This window comes from Saccopteryx bilineata, chromosome 2 (genome assembly GCF_036850765.1).
Source record: "Saccopteryx bilineata isolate mSacBil1 chromosome 2, mSacBil1_pri_phased_curated, whole genome shotgun sequence".
Lineage (NCBI taxonomy): Eukaryota > Metazoa > Chordata > Mammalia > Chiroptera > Emballonuridae > Saccopteryx > Saccopteryx bilineata.
The window spans coordinates 272,338,277-272,357,723 of NC_089491.1; the positions used below are offsets into that span (position 1 = coordinate 272,338,277).

Genomic DNA, 19,447 nt, shown 5'->3' on the forward strand with positions numbered 1-19,447 from the left:
TTCTAAATAACACTGTGAACAGACTGACAAGGTAAAGGTCATTTCCTTGTCTACCAAGTTTATTGAGAATAGGCAATGCAAACCTTCAAATGATTGTGTTAGAGTGTCGTCTGAAATAATAAACAAGTAAACAAAGTTCACTTCTTGTTTGATGTATGCATTCAGACTAAAAATCACTCAAAAAAGAAAGAAAGAAAGATTGTCAGTCTGAATCATAATTGTATAGAAATCAAGCTCATTGTCATCTCTGGTTGTCAATTTTAAGTTTTATATAAGTTTTTAAAGACACTTTGGCTTTGCTTATAGCTAGCAAATGACAAAACCGTTTGATTTACTTAAATCTTTTCTCTTTTAGCCAAGGAATTACAAATCTCAAATTGGTATCTCTAACAACTGTTACAACTAATAAGGTACTGGAAAATTTGTTTCACATTTGTCTATATTATGTGCTAGAAATAGCATTAATGCAAAAGAGTTCTTAGGTAGTGCTCACAGTGATGTAGGTCTTAGCTTATGCAGACAGCTGACAAATAGGAAATAACCTTGCAAGAGTTCTTTCTGTCCCATTTTGAAAAGTATGCCTATAAATCTTGGCTCTACTTTTTTTTTTTTTTTTTTTTTTTTTTTTTTGAGGCAGAGACAGAGTCAGAGAGGGGCAGATAGGAACAGGCAGACAGGAAGGGAGAGAGATAAGAAACATCAGTTCTTCATTGTGGTTCCTTAGTCGTTCATTCATTGATTTCTCAAATATGATTGATTTCTCAAATATGATTTCTCATATTTCTCTGGGGGAGGGCTACAGCTGACTGACCCCTTGCTCCAGCCAGTGACCTGGGGCTCAAGTTGGTGAGCCTTGCTCAAACCCAATGAGCCCACGCTTAAGCTGGCGACCTTGGTGTCTTGAACCTGGGTCTTCCACATCCCAGCCCAACGCTCTATCTACTGCGCCACAGCCTGGTCAGGCTTGACTCCACATTTTAATTGGAGCATTTTAGGAATAAAAATATCCACAAGAGAATATTTCTGTTCTACCACTGAGGAATTACATTCACCTTACATACAAATTGTGGAATGAACTAGATATGTGGATTTTTATTCAATAGTTTTGGAAGGTGGGATAGAACATAATTTCACATGTAACATTAAAGTGATACAGTAACAGACTGACGTAAAATTATTATTATTATTTTTTACAAAGACAGAGAGAGGGATAGACAGGGACAGACAGACAGGAACAGAGAGATGAGAAGCATTAATCATTACTGTTTCGTTGCGCATTGCAACACTTTAATTGTTCATTGATTGCTTTCTCATGCGTGCCTTGACCGCGGGCCTTCAGCAGACCGACTAACCCTTTGCTTGAGCCAGGGACCTTGGGCTCAAGCTGGTGAACTTTTGCTCAAACCAGATGAGCCCACGCTCAAGCTGGGGACCTCGGGGTCTCGAACCTGGGTCTTCCACATCCCAGTCCGATGCTCTATCCACTGTGCCACCACCCGGTCAGGCTAAAATTATTTTTTTAAGTGTAGCTTTGTATCAAGTGTTTTAATCGTATATCCTTGATTGTAGAGTGTTGACTTGTGTTCAGAGATTTATATCAATCTACTAAGTTAATTTCTCTACTATTTTCTTTTTTTTTTTTTCAGATGAAAAACCTCATGGTCTATTCATTACCTACAATGGAAATATTATACTCTTTGGAAGTATCCAGTGTTTCTTCTCTGGTCCAAACAGGAATTAGCACAGTAAGTTGATGTATATTTTAAACTACTTTATATTTAAAAAAATTAAGACTAACCGAGGCTAGAATTAAACTATCTGTCAGCTGCAATAGTAGGTAATTTCTATGGTGTTATTTTGAAACTATGGGAATATCCTTTTTCCCAGCAGTTTTCCCAGGTTTTAGAATTCCATTGACAGATAATTCCCGCCTAGACCACTTGTTACTCTCTCAGGTATAAGATAAATTAATTCTTTATTTCCATTTTAAGCATGTTTTTGTTGCTATTGTAGGATACCATATACCTTCTGGAGGGAATGTGCAAAAATGATCCAAAGTAGGTCATGTTCTGTTTTATCAGATACATTGTTAAGTAACAGCTAATGTCACATTTCCTTATTAGTATGAAATGACAAGTGTACTTTTCTTTCAGACTACCTGAGGACTCGGTCTCTGTGTTGGTGCTCAGATGTCTCACAGAAGCTTTGCCAGAAAACAGGTAACTTCCCATTTTCTTTCAGGGCCTTACTCCTGAATGGAAAATGTAAGTCCCCCGATCCATAAAAATTGTACCAAAATTTTTTCCCCCTTCACAGATTGAGTCGGTTACTCCACAAGCACAGATTTGCTGAAGCTGAGAGCTTTGCCATTCAGTTTGGACTCGACGTGGAGGTAGTGTCACCCATGAATTGACGTGTTCACTGAACAAGGATTTTTTGTCATATACTCAGTGCTAGGGAGGCAGCATTTTTGGCTTCAAGCTACTTGATGTGGTATCTCTCTTACAGCTGGTTTATAAGGTGAAAGCAAACGATATGTTGGAGAAACTAGCGTTGAGTTCTGTGGACACCAGTGAGCAGACCAAATGGCAAAAACTTGTAGATGAAGCCAAGGAAAATCTGCATAGAATCCAGGTGTGTTTCCTCTGTCTTGTGTTGGAGTTTCACGTTGACAGAGCGGTCAACACGCAGCCACCTTACTATGTCTGGCATTTGTGAAACAGGATGATGAATTTGTGGTGAATTACTGCTTGGAGGCTCAGTGGATAACCTATGAGACGACCCAGGAAATGCTGAATTATGCCAAAACCAGGGTAAGTTTTTAGAACATTTTTAGAACATTTGAACAGCTTGTCTTATGCAAAACATATCACTTCCAAAAAATGAATTCTTTTTCTTTTCCCTTATAATTATATTAACCCACGTCACCCCAATAAAATCAATAGAAAAGAAAAAAATGAACTCTTTCTATGCAGGCTCACCAGCTTTAGCATGGGATCACTGGCTTGAGCATGGGGTCATTGAAATGATTCCATGGTCACTGGCTTGAGCAAGGGGTCACTGGCTTAGCTGGAGTTGCCCCTCCAACCCCCGTCAAAGCACATATGAGAAGCAATCAATAACTGAAGCGCCATAAGTATGACTTGATGCTTCTCATCTGTCTTCCTTCTCCCTCTTTCTCTCTATCCTTTCCTCCCTCTCACCCCTCCCCCCCAAATATCAATCAATTAAAAAAAAAATCTGTAAAAAATAATCATCTGTTTTCATGAAAAACCTAACATAGCAGGTATTCTAACCATATGTCTTCTTCATCTTAGCTTTTGAAGAAAGAAGATAGAACTGTTCCTGTGTATTCTTATGGATTAAATGAGGTAATTGCACATTTGCAGGTTAATTTGGGGGTGAGTGTGCCTTCACAGTACAGCAACGCACCACTGAACAAAGGGAACATGTTCTGAGACATGTGTCACTAGGTGATGTCTCGTGACCATCACAGAGCACACCTACACAAACTCAGAGGGTACAGGAGCATTTGAGATCCTGCTCCCTGTTGTATGTCGTCCATTTGGCTCCAATAAACTCTTGTAAAACTTTTTTTTAAACCCACAAAATCCTAGGTGGTACAGCCTGTTGCTTCCTGGCCAGGGGTCTGTGCTGTGTGATACTGTGCTGAACACGGGAGGCAGTTTTAACACAATGCTATGTGTTTGGGCATTTGACCATAGAAAATGCATGCTAAAATGACTAAACCAGGGGTAGTCAACCTTTTCATATCTACCGCCCACTTTTGTATCTCTGTTAGTAGTAAAATTTTCTAACCGCCCACCGGTTCCACAGTAATAGTGATTTATAAAGTAGGGAGGTAACTTTACTTTATAAAATTTATAAAGCAGCCTGACCAGGCGGTGGTGCAGTGGATAGAGCGTCGGACTGGGATGCAGAGGACCTAGGTTCAAGACCCCAAGGTCGCCAGCTTGAGTGCGGGCTCATCTGGTTTGAGGAAAAGCCCACCAGCTTGAACCCAAGGTTGCTGGTTCCAGCAAGGGGTTACTCGGTCTGCTAAAGGCCCACGGTCAAGGCACATATGAGAAAGCAATCAATGAACAACTAAGGTGTTGCAAAGCGCAACAAAAAACTAATGATTGATGCTTCTCATCTCTCTCCATTCCTGTCTGTCTGTCCCTGTCTATCCTTCTCTCTGACTCACTCTCTGTCTCTGAAAAAAATAAACAAATAAATAAAAATTTTAAAATAATTTATAAAGCAGAGTTACAGCAAGTTAAAGCATATAATAATAATTATTTACCAAGTACTTTATGTCGGATTTTCGCTAAGTTTGGCAGAATAAATCTTTTTTTTATTTTATTTTATTTATTTTATTTTTTTACAGAGACAGAGAGAGAGTCAGAGTGAGGGACAGACAGGGACAGTTAGACAGGAACGGAGAGATGAGAAACATCAATTATTAGTTTTCGTTGCACATTGCGACACCTTAGTTGTTCATTGATTGCCTTCTCATATGTGCCTTGACTGTGGGCCTTGAGCAGACAGAATAACCCCTTGCTCAAGCCAGCGACCTTGGGTCCAAGCTGGCGAGCTTTTTGCTCAAGCCAGATGAGCCCGCGCTCAAACTGTCAACCTCGGGGTCTCGAACCTGGGTCTTCCGCATCCCAGTTCGACGCTCTATCCACTGCACCACCGCCTGGTCAGGCAGAATAAATCTTTGTAAAACAATTTACTATAGTTAAATCTATCTTTTTACTTATACTTTGGTTGCTCCGCTACAGCCCACCATGAAAGCTAGAATGCCCACTAGTGGGCAGTAGGGACCAGGTTGACTACCACTGGTATAAACGGTAAGAAAACAGTTGCTCTCCCCATGGATGGAGCCTGCAGGACTGGACGTTCCTCTGAGTTAGTCAGTGAGTGGGTGATGAGTGAATGTGAAGGCCCAGGACATAGCTGTACGTCATGGAGACTGCTTTATCCACACTGTGCTGTAAACAACAGGGAGGAGGCTGCTGCTGGTGCAATACGCCCTTTTCTGTAGGAGCGCAGAGACGATGCTGAAATAACGATTAAAAGTATAGTAGGGCCTGACCAGGCGGTGGCGCAGTGGATAGAGCGTCGGACTGGGATGCAGAGGACCCAGGTTCGAATCCCACCAGCTTGAACCCAAGGTCACTGGCTCCAGCAAGGGGTTACTCGGTCTGCTGAAGGCCTGCGGTCAAGGCACATATGAGAAAGCAATCAATGAACAACTAAGGTGTTGCAACACGCAATGAAAAACTAATGATTGATGCTTCTCATCTCTCTCCGTTCCTATCTATCCCTCTCTCTGACTCACTCTCTGTCTCCGTAAAAAAAATAAAAATAAAATAAAATAAAAGTAAAAAAAAAAAAAAAGTATAGTAGGTATACAAGCTGGGAACGTAGTCATGTATTGTCATTATTGAGTGGTATGTACTATACGTAACGTGTGTACTGTATTTCCATGTGACTGGCAGCTCAGTTACACATCTTTCCACCAGCGTCATCGCACACCTGGAGAGCAGTGCATTGCACTACGACGTCACCAGGCGACAGGAATGTTTCAGTGTTAACAATCTCACTGGGCCACTGTCCATACATGTGGTCCGTCACTGACCAAAATACTTTTATATGGCGCATGACTCTATGTTTCATAGTCAAAGATAGGCCTGTAATTTCTTCAAGAGCAAGTTACCGTAGTACCTTGACACACGAGCACTTTAAATTATGAGCGATTTGATAGACGAGCCATCACTAGCCAGATTTTTTGCTTTAAGTTATGAGTGGGTATTTGAATCACGAGTTTCTGCCACCCTTCACTGGATAGCCTGCCAAACATTCTGAAAGGGAGGAAGAAACAAACTTCCATGAAAAGGTTTTTGTTGAAACGGCCTCTAGCCCTGGCCGGTTGGCTCAGCGGTAGAGCGTCGGCCTAGCGTGCGGAGGACCCGGGTTCGATTCCCGGCCAGGGCACATAGGAGAAGCGCCCATTTGCTTCTCCACCCCTCCGCCGCGCCTTCCTCTCTGTCTCTCTCTTCCCCTCCCGCAGCCAAGGCTCCATTGGAGCAAAGATGGCCCGGGCGCTGGGGATGGCTCTGTGGCCTCTGCCCCAGGTGCTAGAGTGGCTCTGGTCGCAACATGGCGACACCCAGGAGGGTCGCAACATGGCGACGCCCAGGATGGGCAGAGCATCGCCCCCTGGTGGGCAGAGCGTCGCCCCCTGGTGGGCGTGCCGGGTGGATCCCGGTCGGGCGCATGCGGGAGTCTGTCTGACTGTCTCTCCCTGTTTCTAGCTTCAGAAAAATGCAAAAAAAAAAAAAAAAAAAACGGCCTCTAAGTGAAAGCGAGGAAAGTGTGGCGAAAAAGCCAAAAGTTAGTGAAGAAAATGATGATTGTTGGGCAAATGAGTTTGTAAAATTTGTGTTTTCGGAGTTTGCTCATTTTTATTGTTAAAAATTGTGCTGACTAGCGTGCAGAGGACCCGGGTTCGATTCCCGGCCAGGGCACACAGGAGAAGCGCCCATTTGCTTCTCCACCCCTCCACCACGCCTTCCTCTCTGTCTCTCTTCCCCTCCCGCAGCCAAGGCTCCATTGGAGCAAAGATGGCCCAGGCGCTGGGGATGGCTCTGTGGCCTCTGCCTCAGGCGCTAGAGTGGCTCTGGTCGCAACATGGCGACGCCCAGGATGGGCAGAGCATCGCCCCCTGGTTGGGCAGAGCGTTGCCCCCTGGTGGGCGTGCCGGGTGGATCCCGGTTGGGCGCATGCGGGAGTCTGTCTGACTGTCTCTCCCTGTTTCCAGCTTCAGAAATGCAAAATAAATAAATAAATAAATAAAAATTGTGCTGAGCAGCTGTCCATGAAATTGCTAATTACCTCCCTGCTTGGGAAGGGCCATTGTTATGCTAATGTCTCCCCTCTGCCAGCATCTTACCCTGACCTCTAAGGAAAATACATTCATAAACCAGTTTATTTATTTACACATTCTCATATTATGTGTATATATATGTATTTATATACATATGTATTATTTGTAAAATACATTTTCTTATTTAAAAGCATATAAAACAAAAGATTCGTGTGGTTTTTGGGGGCCAGAAGAGATTAATTGCATTCCCATTCATTTAAATGGGGAAATTCTGTTTGATACATGAGCAAATTGAGTCACAACCTTGGCCATGAAACGAATTAAATTCGTGTGTCAAAGTACCACTGTATTTTAGTACTACTTTTCATATCTGCAAAGTGGGGATAGTAATACTACATATAGGATTATTTTGATAAGCTGTTTTGCATAGTGCCTGGCACCTCTTAGTCCTGCAGACAGATATAAACTGTGGTGATGACTCTGGCGGTACCAAAAATACGTGTGTGGGTGTCCATATGTGTATCTATTGTTCAACTCTCAAAGCAAGTTTTTGATATGATATAGGTAGGTAATACCATAAAGACATTTATAAATTTCTGGAAAAAACTAATTGTTTTTATTTACTTTATTTTTTTAATTTATTCATTTTAGAAAGGAGAGGGGGGGGAGAGAGAGAAGGGGGGAGGAGCAGGAAGCATCAACTCCCATATGTGCCTTGACCAGACAAGCCCAGGGTTTCAAACCAGCGACCTTAGCATTTCCAGGTCGGCGCTTTATCCACTGCGCCACCACAGGTCAGGCCAAAAACGAATTGGTTTTAAAAGGCGCCCACAATTCATGTGCACATACTTCTCTTGAAGTTTTATTGCATTGAATGTGATAGGAAATGTTCCATTTTTCCAACTTTTTTTTGGTTTTGTGTTAAATAAAGGCAGTCGTATTTATGGAAACTGACAGAATGAGAATCTGTGCGAGACTTCCCAAACAAAATGCCCGATTTAATATTACTGCACACAACACACAGATGATCAAGTTGTTCCTTGTTTAGGTACTAAGAGCTCATGCAAAGTTGACTACTTTTTATGGAGCATTTGGACCAGAAAAATTCAGGTGTGTATAGTCCTCACTTTTCATTTTTAAATTGTGAATTAGATTTAGGTTTGGAATGTCATAAGAGATACATTATTGCTTTGAATGAAATTGTGTTTCTGGGAATGGAAGATATCTTTCCTGCTAAGCTTTTTAGGCACTTTCTGCACCATGCATGGGAACTGATACATTGGAAAGGCGAGTTTAAATGCCTATACCTTTGGCCTTACCAATTTTACTTTTGGAAATTGATTTTAGTAAGGTATTCCAACATGTGCACCAAGAATATCATCATTTACAATTAATCATATAATTAATTACCTTAAAGATCAGACAACATTCAGCTATGGTGGACCAGTTAAATAAATTCCAGTAAACCCGTGCCATGGAACAACGTAGTCCTTAAAAAGAAGAACGTGTATATCGGCTGATTTGGTACAGCTCTCAGATAATCTGAAATGAAATTCTTTTTTAAAATACAGATGATATATATAGAAAAGTCATTCACTTAAAAATTAAAACTGATTGCTTGTGTGGGTAGTGATTATCTCAATAAGGAGCTACAGGAAGGGGCATGGCTACCTGGGAAGATACAGGAGGCATCTAGGTCACAGATAAGAAGGGACTCTACTTTTCACTCTTTAATCTTGGGAACTTTTTAATAACTTTTTGAGTGGAAAAAAGCTAGTTAAAATGCATACTGATACCCACTTGTAATGAAGAACCTTAATGTTCTTTTGTTTGTGTTTATTTTTAAAACTAACTTTTTCTTCTCTGGCTTTGCAGTGGAAACTCTTGGATTGACTTTCTGAATAATGAAGATGACCTGAGGGATATTTTTTTGCAGCTAAGAGAGGGAAACCTCGTTTGTGCACAGTACCTTTGGCTTAGACATCGGGTAATATGTTCTGTGATGTTTTCTTACCGGCTTCATAAATCCTAAGATGGGTGATTGAATCTGTGTTGGGAACTAACAGGGTGCCAAGTTATATGGATGTGGTGTCATTTGTGGACACGTTGCTGGGATTGGTATTGTCCCCTCTGGTTTTCCTTGGGAGGCCATCTCTGCCAATCCCTCTGCCACCTCATTTGTTACTTGGAATTTTCTGTCATGAGATTCATGGAATTTGTGGTTCCCGGCTCAAATTATTTGTGTAGAGTAAATCACTTTTAATGCTCATAAAATAGTAAAATAATTTTTGAAATGACTTTCTATGAGGTCTTTCTTTTCGTTTTGGAAGGCTGTCAGTTTAAATTTGTCAGGTAAATCCTACTTTCTCACTCTGTGTGATTTCAGGCAAACTTTGAAAGCAGATTTGATGTGAAAATGCTTGAGAACTTGCTCAATTCAATCTCCACACCAGTCTCTCTGCAAAAGCTCTGTATATGGCTTAAAAATGACGTGATTCCATTTGTGAGAAGGATTGTTCCAGATGGACAGGTAAGTTGCCTTTAGTATTTTCACTCTTCGATGATTCCGTTTTATTTTTTACATCATATATCATTGAACATCAAGTCACACTAACCCCGGTGAGTAAATTTTAGTATCTCTGTTGAAAGATTATCATGGTTGTCTAAATTATTTTGGTGATTAACTAATTGACTGTGTTATTTTTAAATGATGTATTTATTTCAGAAAATTCTTGCAAAATGGTTGGAGCAAACAGCCAGGAACCTTGAATTAACTGATAAGGTAATATGGATAATTAGCACTAAAAAGATATTTAAGACTCTCCCGATGGCATAAATCATCATTTTTTTAATGGTTTTTGAATTTTTTAAAGGCGAACTGGCCAGAGAATGGACTTCAACTGGCAGAGGTGTTTTTTACAGCAGAAAAGCCAGACGAGTTGGGCTTGGTGTCCTCTTGGCACTGGATTTCCTTGGTAGGAGATGGAAAAAAATATTTAGTGATAAAGTACTCTGTGCATGTCCTAGAAATCTATCCACTTCTGAAATGTTCTGTTTTTATTCATTTGGTCTGTTCTTTGGACAGGTACTTTTAAAAGTCTCAAAAATGAAATTTTCCTTTTTCTTCTTCCTGATAGTTCTGTTACACACCCTTGGCCTCTCTTAATGCACTTTTTCTCTATCAAACCATCCAAAATGGAAATTACACATACATGTGCCCCTCCTGGGTTGATTATTAAGATTTTCTGCATTTTTAGCATTTCCTGTTGCTTTATGAGACACAACGCAATAATGTGGTAGGGTCTGCTTTCAAAGGCGATCAGTATCTCAATCAGGTTTACTTCTTTACTTAACCTAGTAAACTACGCCTACTTCTGAACGCCTATCTTAGACATTTCCACAGCCATTACGGCTTATGTACCAATGAATATTTTCAAAGATCCAATTGGAAAATATCTGGGGCTTTCTGACTGGCTGAAAAAAACTAGCAAGACTAGAAATGGAACTGAGGTCAGGAATGTTGATAGTAATGAACTGAATTTGCTGTCTAGTTTCTAAATTTCTTAAGTTCATTTATTTTTCCCTTCAGGTTTTTAAAATCTAAAAAGCATTCATTATACTGAAAAAATAAAAGGACATTCTTATATTTTAAAAATTTGTTGGTATGTAATAATTTAGTTTAGAAACATGAGACACCTCAGTTTAATCTCAGCTCTGAGTATTAAGTACTTAAGTAGCAGAGGTATGACCTTTTTTTAAATTTTTATTTATTTTTCTCTTTTTCTACTTTTCTGAAGCTGGAAACAGGGAGAGACAGTCAGACAGACTCCCGCATGCACCCGACCAGGATCCACCCGGCACGCCCACCAGGGGGCGACGCTCTGCCCACCAGGGGGCGATGCTCTGCCCCTCCGGGGCATCGCTCTGTTGCGACCAGAGCCACTCTAGCGCCTGGGGCAGAGGCCAAGGAACCATCCCCAGCGCCCAGGCCATCTTTGCTCCAATGGAGCCTCACTGCGGAAGGGGAAGAGAGAGACAGAGAGGAAGGAGAGGGAGAGGGGTGGAGAAGCAGATGGGTGCTTCTCCTGTGTGCCCTGGCTGGGAATCGAACCCGGGACCTCTGAACGCCAGGCTGACGCTCTACCACTGAGACAACCGGCCAGACAGGAACGAAGAGAGATGAGAAGCATCAATCATCAGTTTTTCGTTGTGACACCTTAGTTGCTCATTGATTGCTTTCTTATATGTGCCTTGACCGTGGGCCTTCAGCAGACCGAGTAACCCCTTGCTGGAGCCAGGGACCTTGGGTTCAAGCTGGTGAGCTTTGCTCAAACCAGATGAGCCCACGCTGAAGCTGGCGACCTCGGGGTCTCGAACCTGGGTCCTCTGCATCCCAGTCTGATGCTCTATCCACTGCGCCACCGCCTGGTCAGGCGGTATGACCTTTTTTAAGGTTAAAACATACATTGTGAAATTGCATTCATTCCTTACATTTCTAGAGCCCCAAAATAATAAATTTCCTACTATTTTCTGATATAGCAGTTTTATCAATTATACTTATTGATTATATACTGTTAAAAATAAAATGAGAATTTTTAATGTTTCAAACAGTGTATTGATATATATTATTAATATGTATTATAGTGTACATTGATCATTATATTTATCTGCTGAAGAGCATTTTTCTTTTCCTATATAAAATACTACTTTGTCTTTTCCCTATTAATTGCCTTTGGTCAATATTGACCATTCTGTTCCGTATATGTAACTTTAGAAACTGTTAGAGCTTTATGTCTGGTCATAATCAATACAGATGGAGTGTTGAGGGTCCTGCAAATGATGTTTATGGACCTAAGTATACAGGGATCCAAAGAAATATTACACTAAAAATAATAGTTTTTCTATATTGTTTTAAGAAAGAAAAGTTCTTTCAGATTTCTATCAGGTTCCAATCTGTTAGTTTGTACTAATTTTAGCTAAAATTCTACAATTTATCAAGGCATAAGTTGGGAGGTTTCTTTTCTTTTCTTTTTTTTTTTTTTTTGAGAAGCATCATCAGTATTTTGTTGTGATACCTTAGTTGTTCATTGCTTGCTCTCTCTTATGTGCCCCGACTACGGGCCCTCAGCAGACTGAGCAAACCCCCCCCCCCCCTCGAGCCAGCGACCTTGGGCTCAAGCCGGTGCGCTCTGCTCAAACCATATGAACCCGTGCCCATGCTGGCGACCTCGGGGTCTCGAACCTGGGTCTCCTGCATCCCAGTCTGACGCTCCATCCACTGTGCTACTACCTGGTCGGGAGGGAGGTTTCTTAAGTACATAATCCATGGCCATTTCATATTTCCTATGAAATAATTCTGACCTTTTTTGTATATTTCTGTCACACTTTTATTGCATATCCTTAACAACTTGAACTCTTGCTTCAGAAGGACTATGAGAAAACGGAGGAAGTGTGTCAGTTACGGACTTTGGTAAATCACTTGCGAGAGCTGATCACATTACACAGGAGATACAACTGCAAATTATCCCTCTCTGATTTTGAGAAGGTAAACATCTGGATTTATTAACAATTTTTTTTATCATTCCCAGGATGAGCAGAGTTTGCATTTATACTATCTTTTTTTATTTTTCATCCAGGAAAATACAACCACCATTGTGTTCCGAATGTTTGATAGAGTGCTGGCCCCAGAGCTGGTTCCATCCACCTTGGAGAAGTTTATAGGTGTGTACATGCGGGAACACGACTTGCAGGAGGAGGAACTTCTCATTCTGTACATAGAGGTAACTTTTTCTTTACATCCAGTTTCTTTTCTTGGCTCTCTGCCCTGTGTAATTGTAGTAAATGTTTTTTTTTTGTTTGTTTGTTTTTACAGAGACAGAGTGAGAGTCAGAGAGAGGGATAGATAGGGACAGACAGACAGGAAGGGAGAGAAATGAGAAGCATCAATCATCAGTTTTTCATTGCGACACCTTAGTTGTTCATTGATTGCTTTCTCATATGTGCTTGACCAGGGGGCTATAGCAGACTGAGTAACCCCTTCCTTGAGCCAGTGACCTTGGGTCCAAGCTGGTGAGCTTTGCTCAAACCAGATGAGCCTGCGCTCAAGCTGGTAACCTCAAGGTCTCGAACCTGGGTCCTCCGCATCCCAGTCCGACGCTGTATCTTCTGCACTACCACCTGGTCAGGCTAGTAAATGTTTAATACAGTGTGTTAACTGTTCGAATTTGTAGCAGCTTATCCTGTTGGTTAAGAATGTGGGTTAACTCTTCTACAGAACAACTGGTAAGCTTGAGCAAAATAGGATGATAATTAGGTCTTTCTCCAAATGGTTGTTACGAGATAATAGGAACATGAGCTCAATAAACATTAGCAATTATTTTTTGGTAGTCATTAATAATGTACCATATCCTATTTATAGATTCTTCGAGAATCTTTCCTTTATATGTTCTCTGAACCATGTAATAAAACTGAAGGTCAAGTTATATTAAACAATGTCATCCCCATAAAGTTAATTTAAAAAAATTAAGTAAATAAAACTGAATGTCAGGATTTGGCAGTTTTGGTTTTTTTTTTTACCATGATTCAGTAGTTCAGTATTCATGGCTAAGTGGAAGTTTTTGGTTTTTTACCCATCTGTAAAAGCTATTTATATCTATATGTATGTTTTACTTTGTTTTAGTGTAAGTTAAATTGAAAAAAAAAATGATACTTATTCCTTTTTAGGATTTATTAAAGAGATGCAGTTCAAAATCTGCCTCACTCTTTGAAACAGCTTGGGAAGCAAAAGCCATGGCTGTCATCGGGTGCCTGTCTGACACAGATGTAAGTCCACAGAGACCATGGACACTCCCCGCCCCGTGCTGCAGCTGCCCCTGAAACGGCCTTCCTGGTCACAAAAGCAGCATGTGTTTGTTAAGGAGGATTGGTGTAGGATGAAAAAGGAATAAGAACAATTAAAAACCACCCATAATTCTATTTTATTTAATTACGAAAATTAAAAGCAACAGTTTTCTTTCTTTCTTTTTTTTTTTTTTTTTTTGTATTTTTCTGAAGCTGGAAACGGGGAGAGACAGTCAGACAGACTCCCGCATGCGCCCGACTGGGATCCACCCGGCATGCCCACCAGGGGCAACGCTCTGCCCACCAGGGGGCGATGCTCTGCCCCTCCAGGGGGTCGCTCTGCCGCGACCAGAGCCACTCTAGCGCCTGGGGCAGAGGCCAAGGGGCCATCCCCAGCCCCCAGGCCATCTTTGCTCCAATGGAGCCTCGGCTGCGGGAGGGGAAGAGAGAGACAGAGAGGAAGGAGGGGGGGAGTGGAGAAGCAAATGGGCTCTTCTCCTATGTGCCCTGGCTGGGAATCGAACCCGGGTCCCCCGCACGCCAGGCCGACGCTCTACCGCTGAGCCAACCGGCCAGGGCCGCAACAGTTTTCTTATTCCCACCCTTAGAATAACCACCATGGATAACTGGGTACATATATTTCTAGGATTTTCCTACGGTTTCACAAACACGGAGATGTTTTAAAAATACACTACAATCTATATGCTCTTATTTTGATATCCACTGTTAATTGCCACTGTTATAAAAAAAATCATGAAATATATATATATTTTAAACACAGGCTGTAGAGTCTAATAGTTCCATGACTTAACTTTCAGCAGAGAAAATACTTCTCAAAATATTTTCTAAATATTAAAATCACCCCTTTGTATGTGAAAATGGGAAGAAATGGATGGTTTTGTGGTCAGAAGCTGAAATAGTCTCAAGCTACCCGTCAGGAGATGTAAGCCCTCTGCTGTGGATTGGGTAGTGTCCTGATCTTGCATGAAATGTAACTCTGGGGGCTGCTCACTGTCCCGTGTGTGTCTCCGCAGCTCATATTCGATGCAGTGCTTAAGATAATGTATGCAGCCGTGGTGCCCTGGAGCGCGGCCGTGGAGCAGCTGGTGAAACAGCACCTGGAGATGGACCACCCCAAGTAAGACGGCGCTCTACCCAACCTCTGTCCTGTGCTGGGCAAACCTCGTGTGTTACGTTGACATTTTTTTGTCTGGTTTTCTATCCCTTACTGTGTCTTGTTATTTCATAAAAATGATAATCCATGTTAATATCGATAACTTTACTTTTAGGGTCAAGTTATTACAGGAAAGTTACAAACTGATGGAGATGAAGAAGCTTTTACGAGGTTATGGAATAAGAGAGGTGAACCTCTTAAACAAGGAAATAATGGTAAGGACACGGAAGAGTCTTTCCACCCCCTTGTTCTTTCTCTAGGGCAGCAGTGTGGGAAATTTAATGAGGATTTTGTGTTCTTAAAAGTAATAGAGTTAGGTTTTCCACTACTTTCCTTTGTTAAACAGAATGTTAACAGGGTGCTGATTGTTTATTAGAGTAGAGAGGACAACAAATGGTTAATAAAGAAAAGAAAGGACTAAAACAAACAAACAAACAAAAAAACAGCAAAGCCTTTCCAGGCGGTGGCGCAGTGGATAGAGCATAGGCCTGGGACGCTGAGAACCCAGTGTCAGAACCCCGAGGTCACCGGCTTGAGTGCAGGTTCATTCAGCTTGAAAGCGGGGTTGCCAGCTTGAGTATAGGATCATAGACATGACCCCATGGTTGCTGGCTTGAGCTTAAAGGTTGCTGGCTTGAATAAGGGGTCACTGGCTCGGCTAGAGCGCCCCTCCATATGTCAAGACACATATGAGAAAGCAATCAATGAACAACTAAGGTGCCACAACTTTGAGTTGATGCTTCTCATCTCTCTGCCTTCCTTCTATCTGTCCCTGTCTGTCTGTCTCTGTATTTCTCTCACACACACAAAAAAAATCATCACATTGAACACCTTCATTATATACAATGTTTATTTGTCAATTATACCCCAATAAAGCTAGAGGAAAAAAGAAGTTAGGTAGGACTGTCATAAAATGCACATTGTGAATTATTTTTTAATGATTTTATATGGCTTAGTTTTTTTGCTGCCTTATTTTAATTAGGATTTTGCCCTATGAATAAATGATTTCTAGGTTTTCTGAGAGATTTTTGTAACAAAGGAGTGTATATATGATCTCTGTTTCAGAGGGTGGTCAGATACATTCTCAAACAAGATGTCCCATCTTCTTTAGAAGATGCTTTGAAGGTGGCCCAAGCCCATATGTTGACTGATGATGAAATTTACAGTCTGAAGATGATTGACCTAATAGATAGAAATCAGGTATGCAAGTTTTATGTTGCTCTTTGCTCTTTCTTTCCTACGGTTTCTTTGTCAGTGAAATCCTTAACTCAAAACAGTCAAATTATCCAAATAGATTGGCACAAGATAAAGTTATACCGAGATTAAAAACATCACATGTTTGATTAACCATGTTTTTTATATCTATAGGTTCCTTAAAAGCATTTTGTGAATAGCTAGTGGGTTTTCACATTCTTTGGTACTCAACAAAAGTCAGATCATGTTTTATATTTTCTGTGGTTCCCTTTGATTCCAGAATAGGATATGGGCTTTCTTTGTATTCTTAACTGTTGTTATTTTTCTATAATTCTAAAAGTATAAAATTGCAATGTATAAAAAGGTGGTATTTTAATTTAATATTTTGTTTGCTGTCATTATCAACAGAATTTTCATATTTTTATCTTACCATAATCTAGTTTTCAAAATATCTTTTTACCTTTAAATAGAAAAGAGAGAAGGAAGTCCAAACTGTTCTCTTCACGAAGGTCTCAGCTGTTTTTTTTTGTTTATAGAGTGAGGACTGTGTCGCGTTGTTGAGGTCTTTGCCTTCTGCTGAGGCTGAGAGGACTGCAGAAAGAGTCGTCATCTGGGCACGACTGGCATTGCAAGAGGAGCCAGATAATTCTGACGAGGTGAGATTTTCACTAAATAAAATGTGGGTCAGTCCAGTCTTTATTATGAGAAACTTGCCATCATGCCTTGTAGTATGAACACTATTCTGCATCATATGGGACATAGTACCATCAAATAGGAACGCCAGCCACAGAAACAGCGACAGGTCTCAGAACATTGAAATGTAGGAGCAGTTTCAAGTGAGCATGACCACTTCTCTATGGAGATAAGCAGCTGAATATGTAACTTTTCCAGGATAGTTGCATTTTTTATACCTTTAAAGATAGATACCCCCTAACCTGTTTCTGCAGTTCAGTCGTTCTTTTTTTTACTTGTAGGGAAATGAGTTTTTTTTTAACATCTAATATTTATTATGGTCTTACCATGCAGTAGCCACTAGGTTAAATAATTTAAAGATGTTGTCCACTTCTTCTTAGCTGTGAAGTAGTTTCTTAACAATTTAAGTTCAGAAACTAACATTGTGATGATGTCCCCAAGATAATTAGAAAGTGGCAGAACCTCAACACAAACCTGAGTCTGGGCCCTTAACCATGGGCTGCCCTGCATCACGCAGAAAATGTCTTTGGTGTGGACCTGGGCCCAACATCTATCATGTCCTTTTTTTTTTTCCTTACAAAGACAGACAGAATCAGAGAGAGGGACAGATAGGAACGGAGAGAGATGAGAAGCATCAATCATCAGTTTTTCGTTGCGACACCTTAGTTCATTGATTGCTTTCTCATATGTGCCTTGACCGCAGGCCTTCAGCAGACCGAGTAACCCCTTGCTCAAGCCAGCGACCTTGGGCCCAAGCTGGTGAGCTTTGCTCAAACCAGATGAGCCCATGCTCAAGCTGGTGAGCTCGGGGTCTCGAACCTGGGTCCTCCACATCCCAGTCCAACACTCTATCCACTGTGCCATCACCTGGTCAGGCTATCATGTCCTTTAATTAAAGCTTTTCCCTGTTTAGTTTTTATTCTTTCTCTCACTTTTTTTTCTTTTTCTTTTTTTAGTACTTTTGGTCTTAAAGATAATAATTTGACTTCAGTTCTCTAGGGCTAAACAAGTTTAGTTCTCTTTAACTTTTCCAAATGTTTTTTCAAGTAATAAAACGGTAAAAATAAAAACAACCAAACAAACACCCAAGTGTTTATAGTTGATAGGTACGTCATCTGTATTTCTAAACCACATATCCAAGGGTTTATACTGGCGTTCTTCATGTTTAGATTATATGTAATTCAATTTTGACCCATTTCTTGGTTCCCCAACTTCAAGTACCATAAACTTCTCAGGTTTTTTTTAGCAATTTTATTTTATTGATTAAAGAGTAGGGGAGGGAGAAAGAGACAGACAGATAGGCAGAAATGTTAGTCTCTTTATGTGCCCTGACTTGGGATCAAATTGGCAACCTTTGTATATCGGGATAGTGCTCTAACCAACTGAACTATCCATTCAGGGCAGTTTTTCAGCAATTTTTATTGTTTTATTTTTTTTTCTTATCCCATAGTTCTTTTTTATTTGTTATGTACGTGTACTACCAAAATGGCAAATCAGGAACTCGATTTCACTTTGAGTATTTCTTTTTTTAGGACAAGGCCTGGAGAATGTCTGTAGTGAAGACATCAGTAGACATTCTTAAAGTACTGTGTGACATTCAGAAAGGTAGTATCTCTGTTCCCTGACCTTGCTTTTGTTCTAAAGCCCATCCTTTCCAGAAGAGAGCATCAGTGCCGACTCTCATCCTTACCCATAGTTCTTCTGGTTCCGATGGTGTTTATTGATCCCACCCATTTTTCTTCGTGAAAAGTCCTCTTTGCCTCATTATTTTGATTTGCAGCCTAAGTACAGGCGCATCTGTAATCCACTTACCGTTTGTTTATATGCATCAGTAAACTCTTTCATGTTGGGCTAGATTTCTGTGGTGCCTTGCACTCATTACTCATATCTCTCCGTATCATTTGATTGTGATTGGGGGTGAAAACCCATTTAACCTTGAACTTCAATAAAATGATTAACAAAGTCACTCTCTTGGGAAGAAAAGAGAGTTCCAATTTATTTCAGAAAAATTTCCAGTTTTCTTGTAACCCAAAAACTTCTTCTCTCTTGTACCTCCTGCAAAAATAATCGTTTTTGTACTTAAATCACCTTCAATCAACATCTCTATAGAATTACAGAAGGCTTGAGATAAGAAAAGCCAGAGCTAATTAAAATTTTAGCTTTTTTAATTCTGATATTGTGTAAATTTGAGATGTCTGTGCTATTTTAACCTTTTTATTTTTAAAAAAATTTTTTTTAAATTCATCTTAGAGAGGAGAGAGAGAGAGAGAGAGAGAGAGAGAAAGGGAGAGAGAGAGAAAGGGGGGAGGAGCAGGAAGCATCAACTCCCATACATGCCCTGACCAGACAAGTGCACGGTTTTGAACCGGTGACCTAGGCGTTCCAGGTCAACACTTTATCCACTGCGCCACCACAGGTCAGGCTAATTTTAACCTTTTTAATTACAGACAATCTGCAGAAGAAGGATGACTGTGAAGAAATGCTGGTTCTATTTAAGGCTATTGCTAGCTTACAGGTAAAGCTCTAAGACTCTGGTCTGGCCCTTGCTCTTAATGTTTTCTGCACTAGCCTTCAGAGACTTGAGGTATACTGGCTTTCCTTCTCTTTCTCTCTCTCTCTATTTTATTTTTTAAATTCAGTGGGAGGAGGGG

At 40.7% G+C, this 19,447-nt stretch overlaps 1 protein-coding gene across 1 annotated transcript in view; it reads left to right on the top strand.

The window, feature by feature from the left end:
* Positions 1 to 19,447, top strand: part of KNTC1 (kinetochore associated 1) — an 80,514-nt gene that overhangs the window by 12,475 nt on the left and 48,592 nt on the right. The window contains exons 12-33 of the mRNA XM_066260676.1: positions 356 to 410; positions 1,647 to 1,745; positions 2,014 to 2,057; positions 2,154 to 2,219; positions 2,317 to 2,392; positions 2,509 to 2,634; positions 2,724 to 2,813; positions 3,318 to 3,371; positions 7,944 to 8,005; positions 8,771 to 8,882; positions 9,282 to 9,425; positions 9,621 to 9,677; positions 9,769 to 9,870; positions 12,321 to 12,440; positions 12,532 to 12,675; positions 13,619 to 13,717; positions 14,770 to 14,873; positions 15,025 to 15,124; positions 15,975 to 16,109; positions 16,640 to 16,759; positions 18,329 to 18,401; positions 19,244 to 19,311. Coding sequence (XP_066116773.1) covers positions 356 to 410; positions 1,647 to 1,745; positions 2,014 to 2,057; positions 2,154 to 2,219; positions 2,317 to 2,392; positions 2,509 to 2,634; positions 2,724 to 2,813; positions 3,318 to 3,371; positions 7,944 to 8,005; positions 8,771 to 8,882; positions 9,282 to 9,425; positions 9,621 to 9,677; positions 9,769 to 9,870; positions 12,321 to 12,440; positions 12,532 to 12,675; positions 13,619 to 13,717; positions 14,770 to 14,873; positions 15,025 to 15,124; positions 15,975 to 16,109; positions 16,640 to 16,759; positions 18,329 to 18,401; positions 19,244 to 19,311 — 2,050 coding nt within the window. The remainder of the gene's footprint in view (positions 1 to 355; positions 411 to 1,646; positions 1,746 to 2,013; positions 2,058 to 2,153; positions 2,220 to 2,316; positions 2,393 to 2,508; positions 2,635 to 2,723; positions 2,814 to 3,317; positions 3,372 to 7,943; positions 8,006 to 8,770; positions 8,883 to 9,281; positions 9,426 to 9,620; positions 9,678 to 9,768; positions 9,871 to 12,320; positions 12,441 to 12,531; positions 12,676 to 13,618; positions 13,718 to 14,769; positions 14,874 to 15,024; positions 15,125 to 15,974; positions 16,110 to 16,639; positions 16,760 to 18,328; positions 18,402 to 19,243; positions 19,312 to 19,447) is intronic.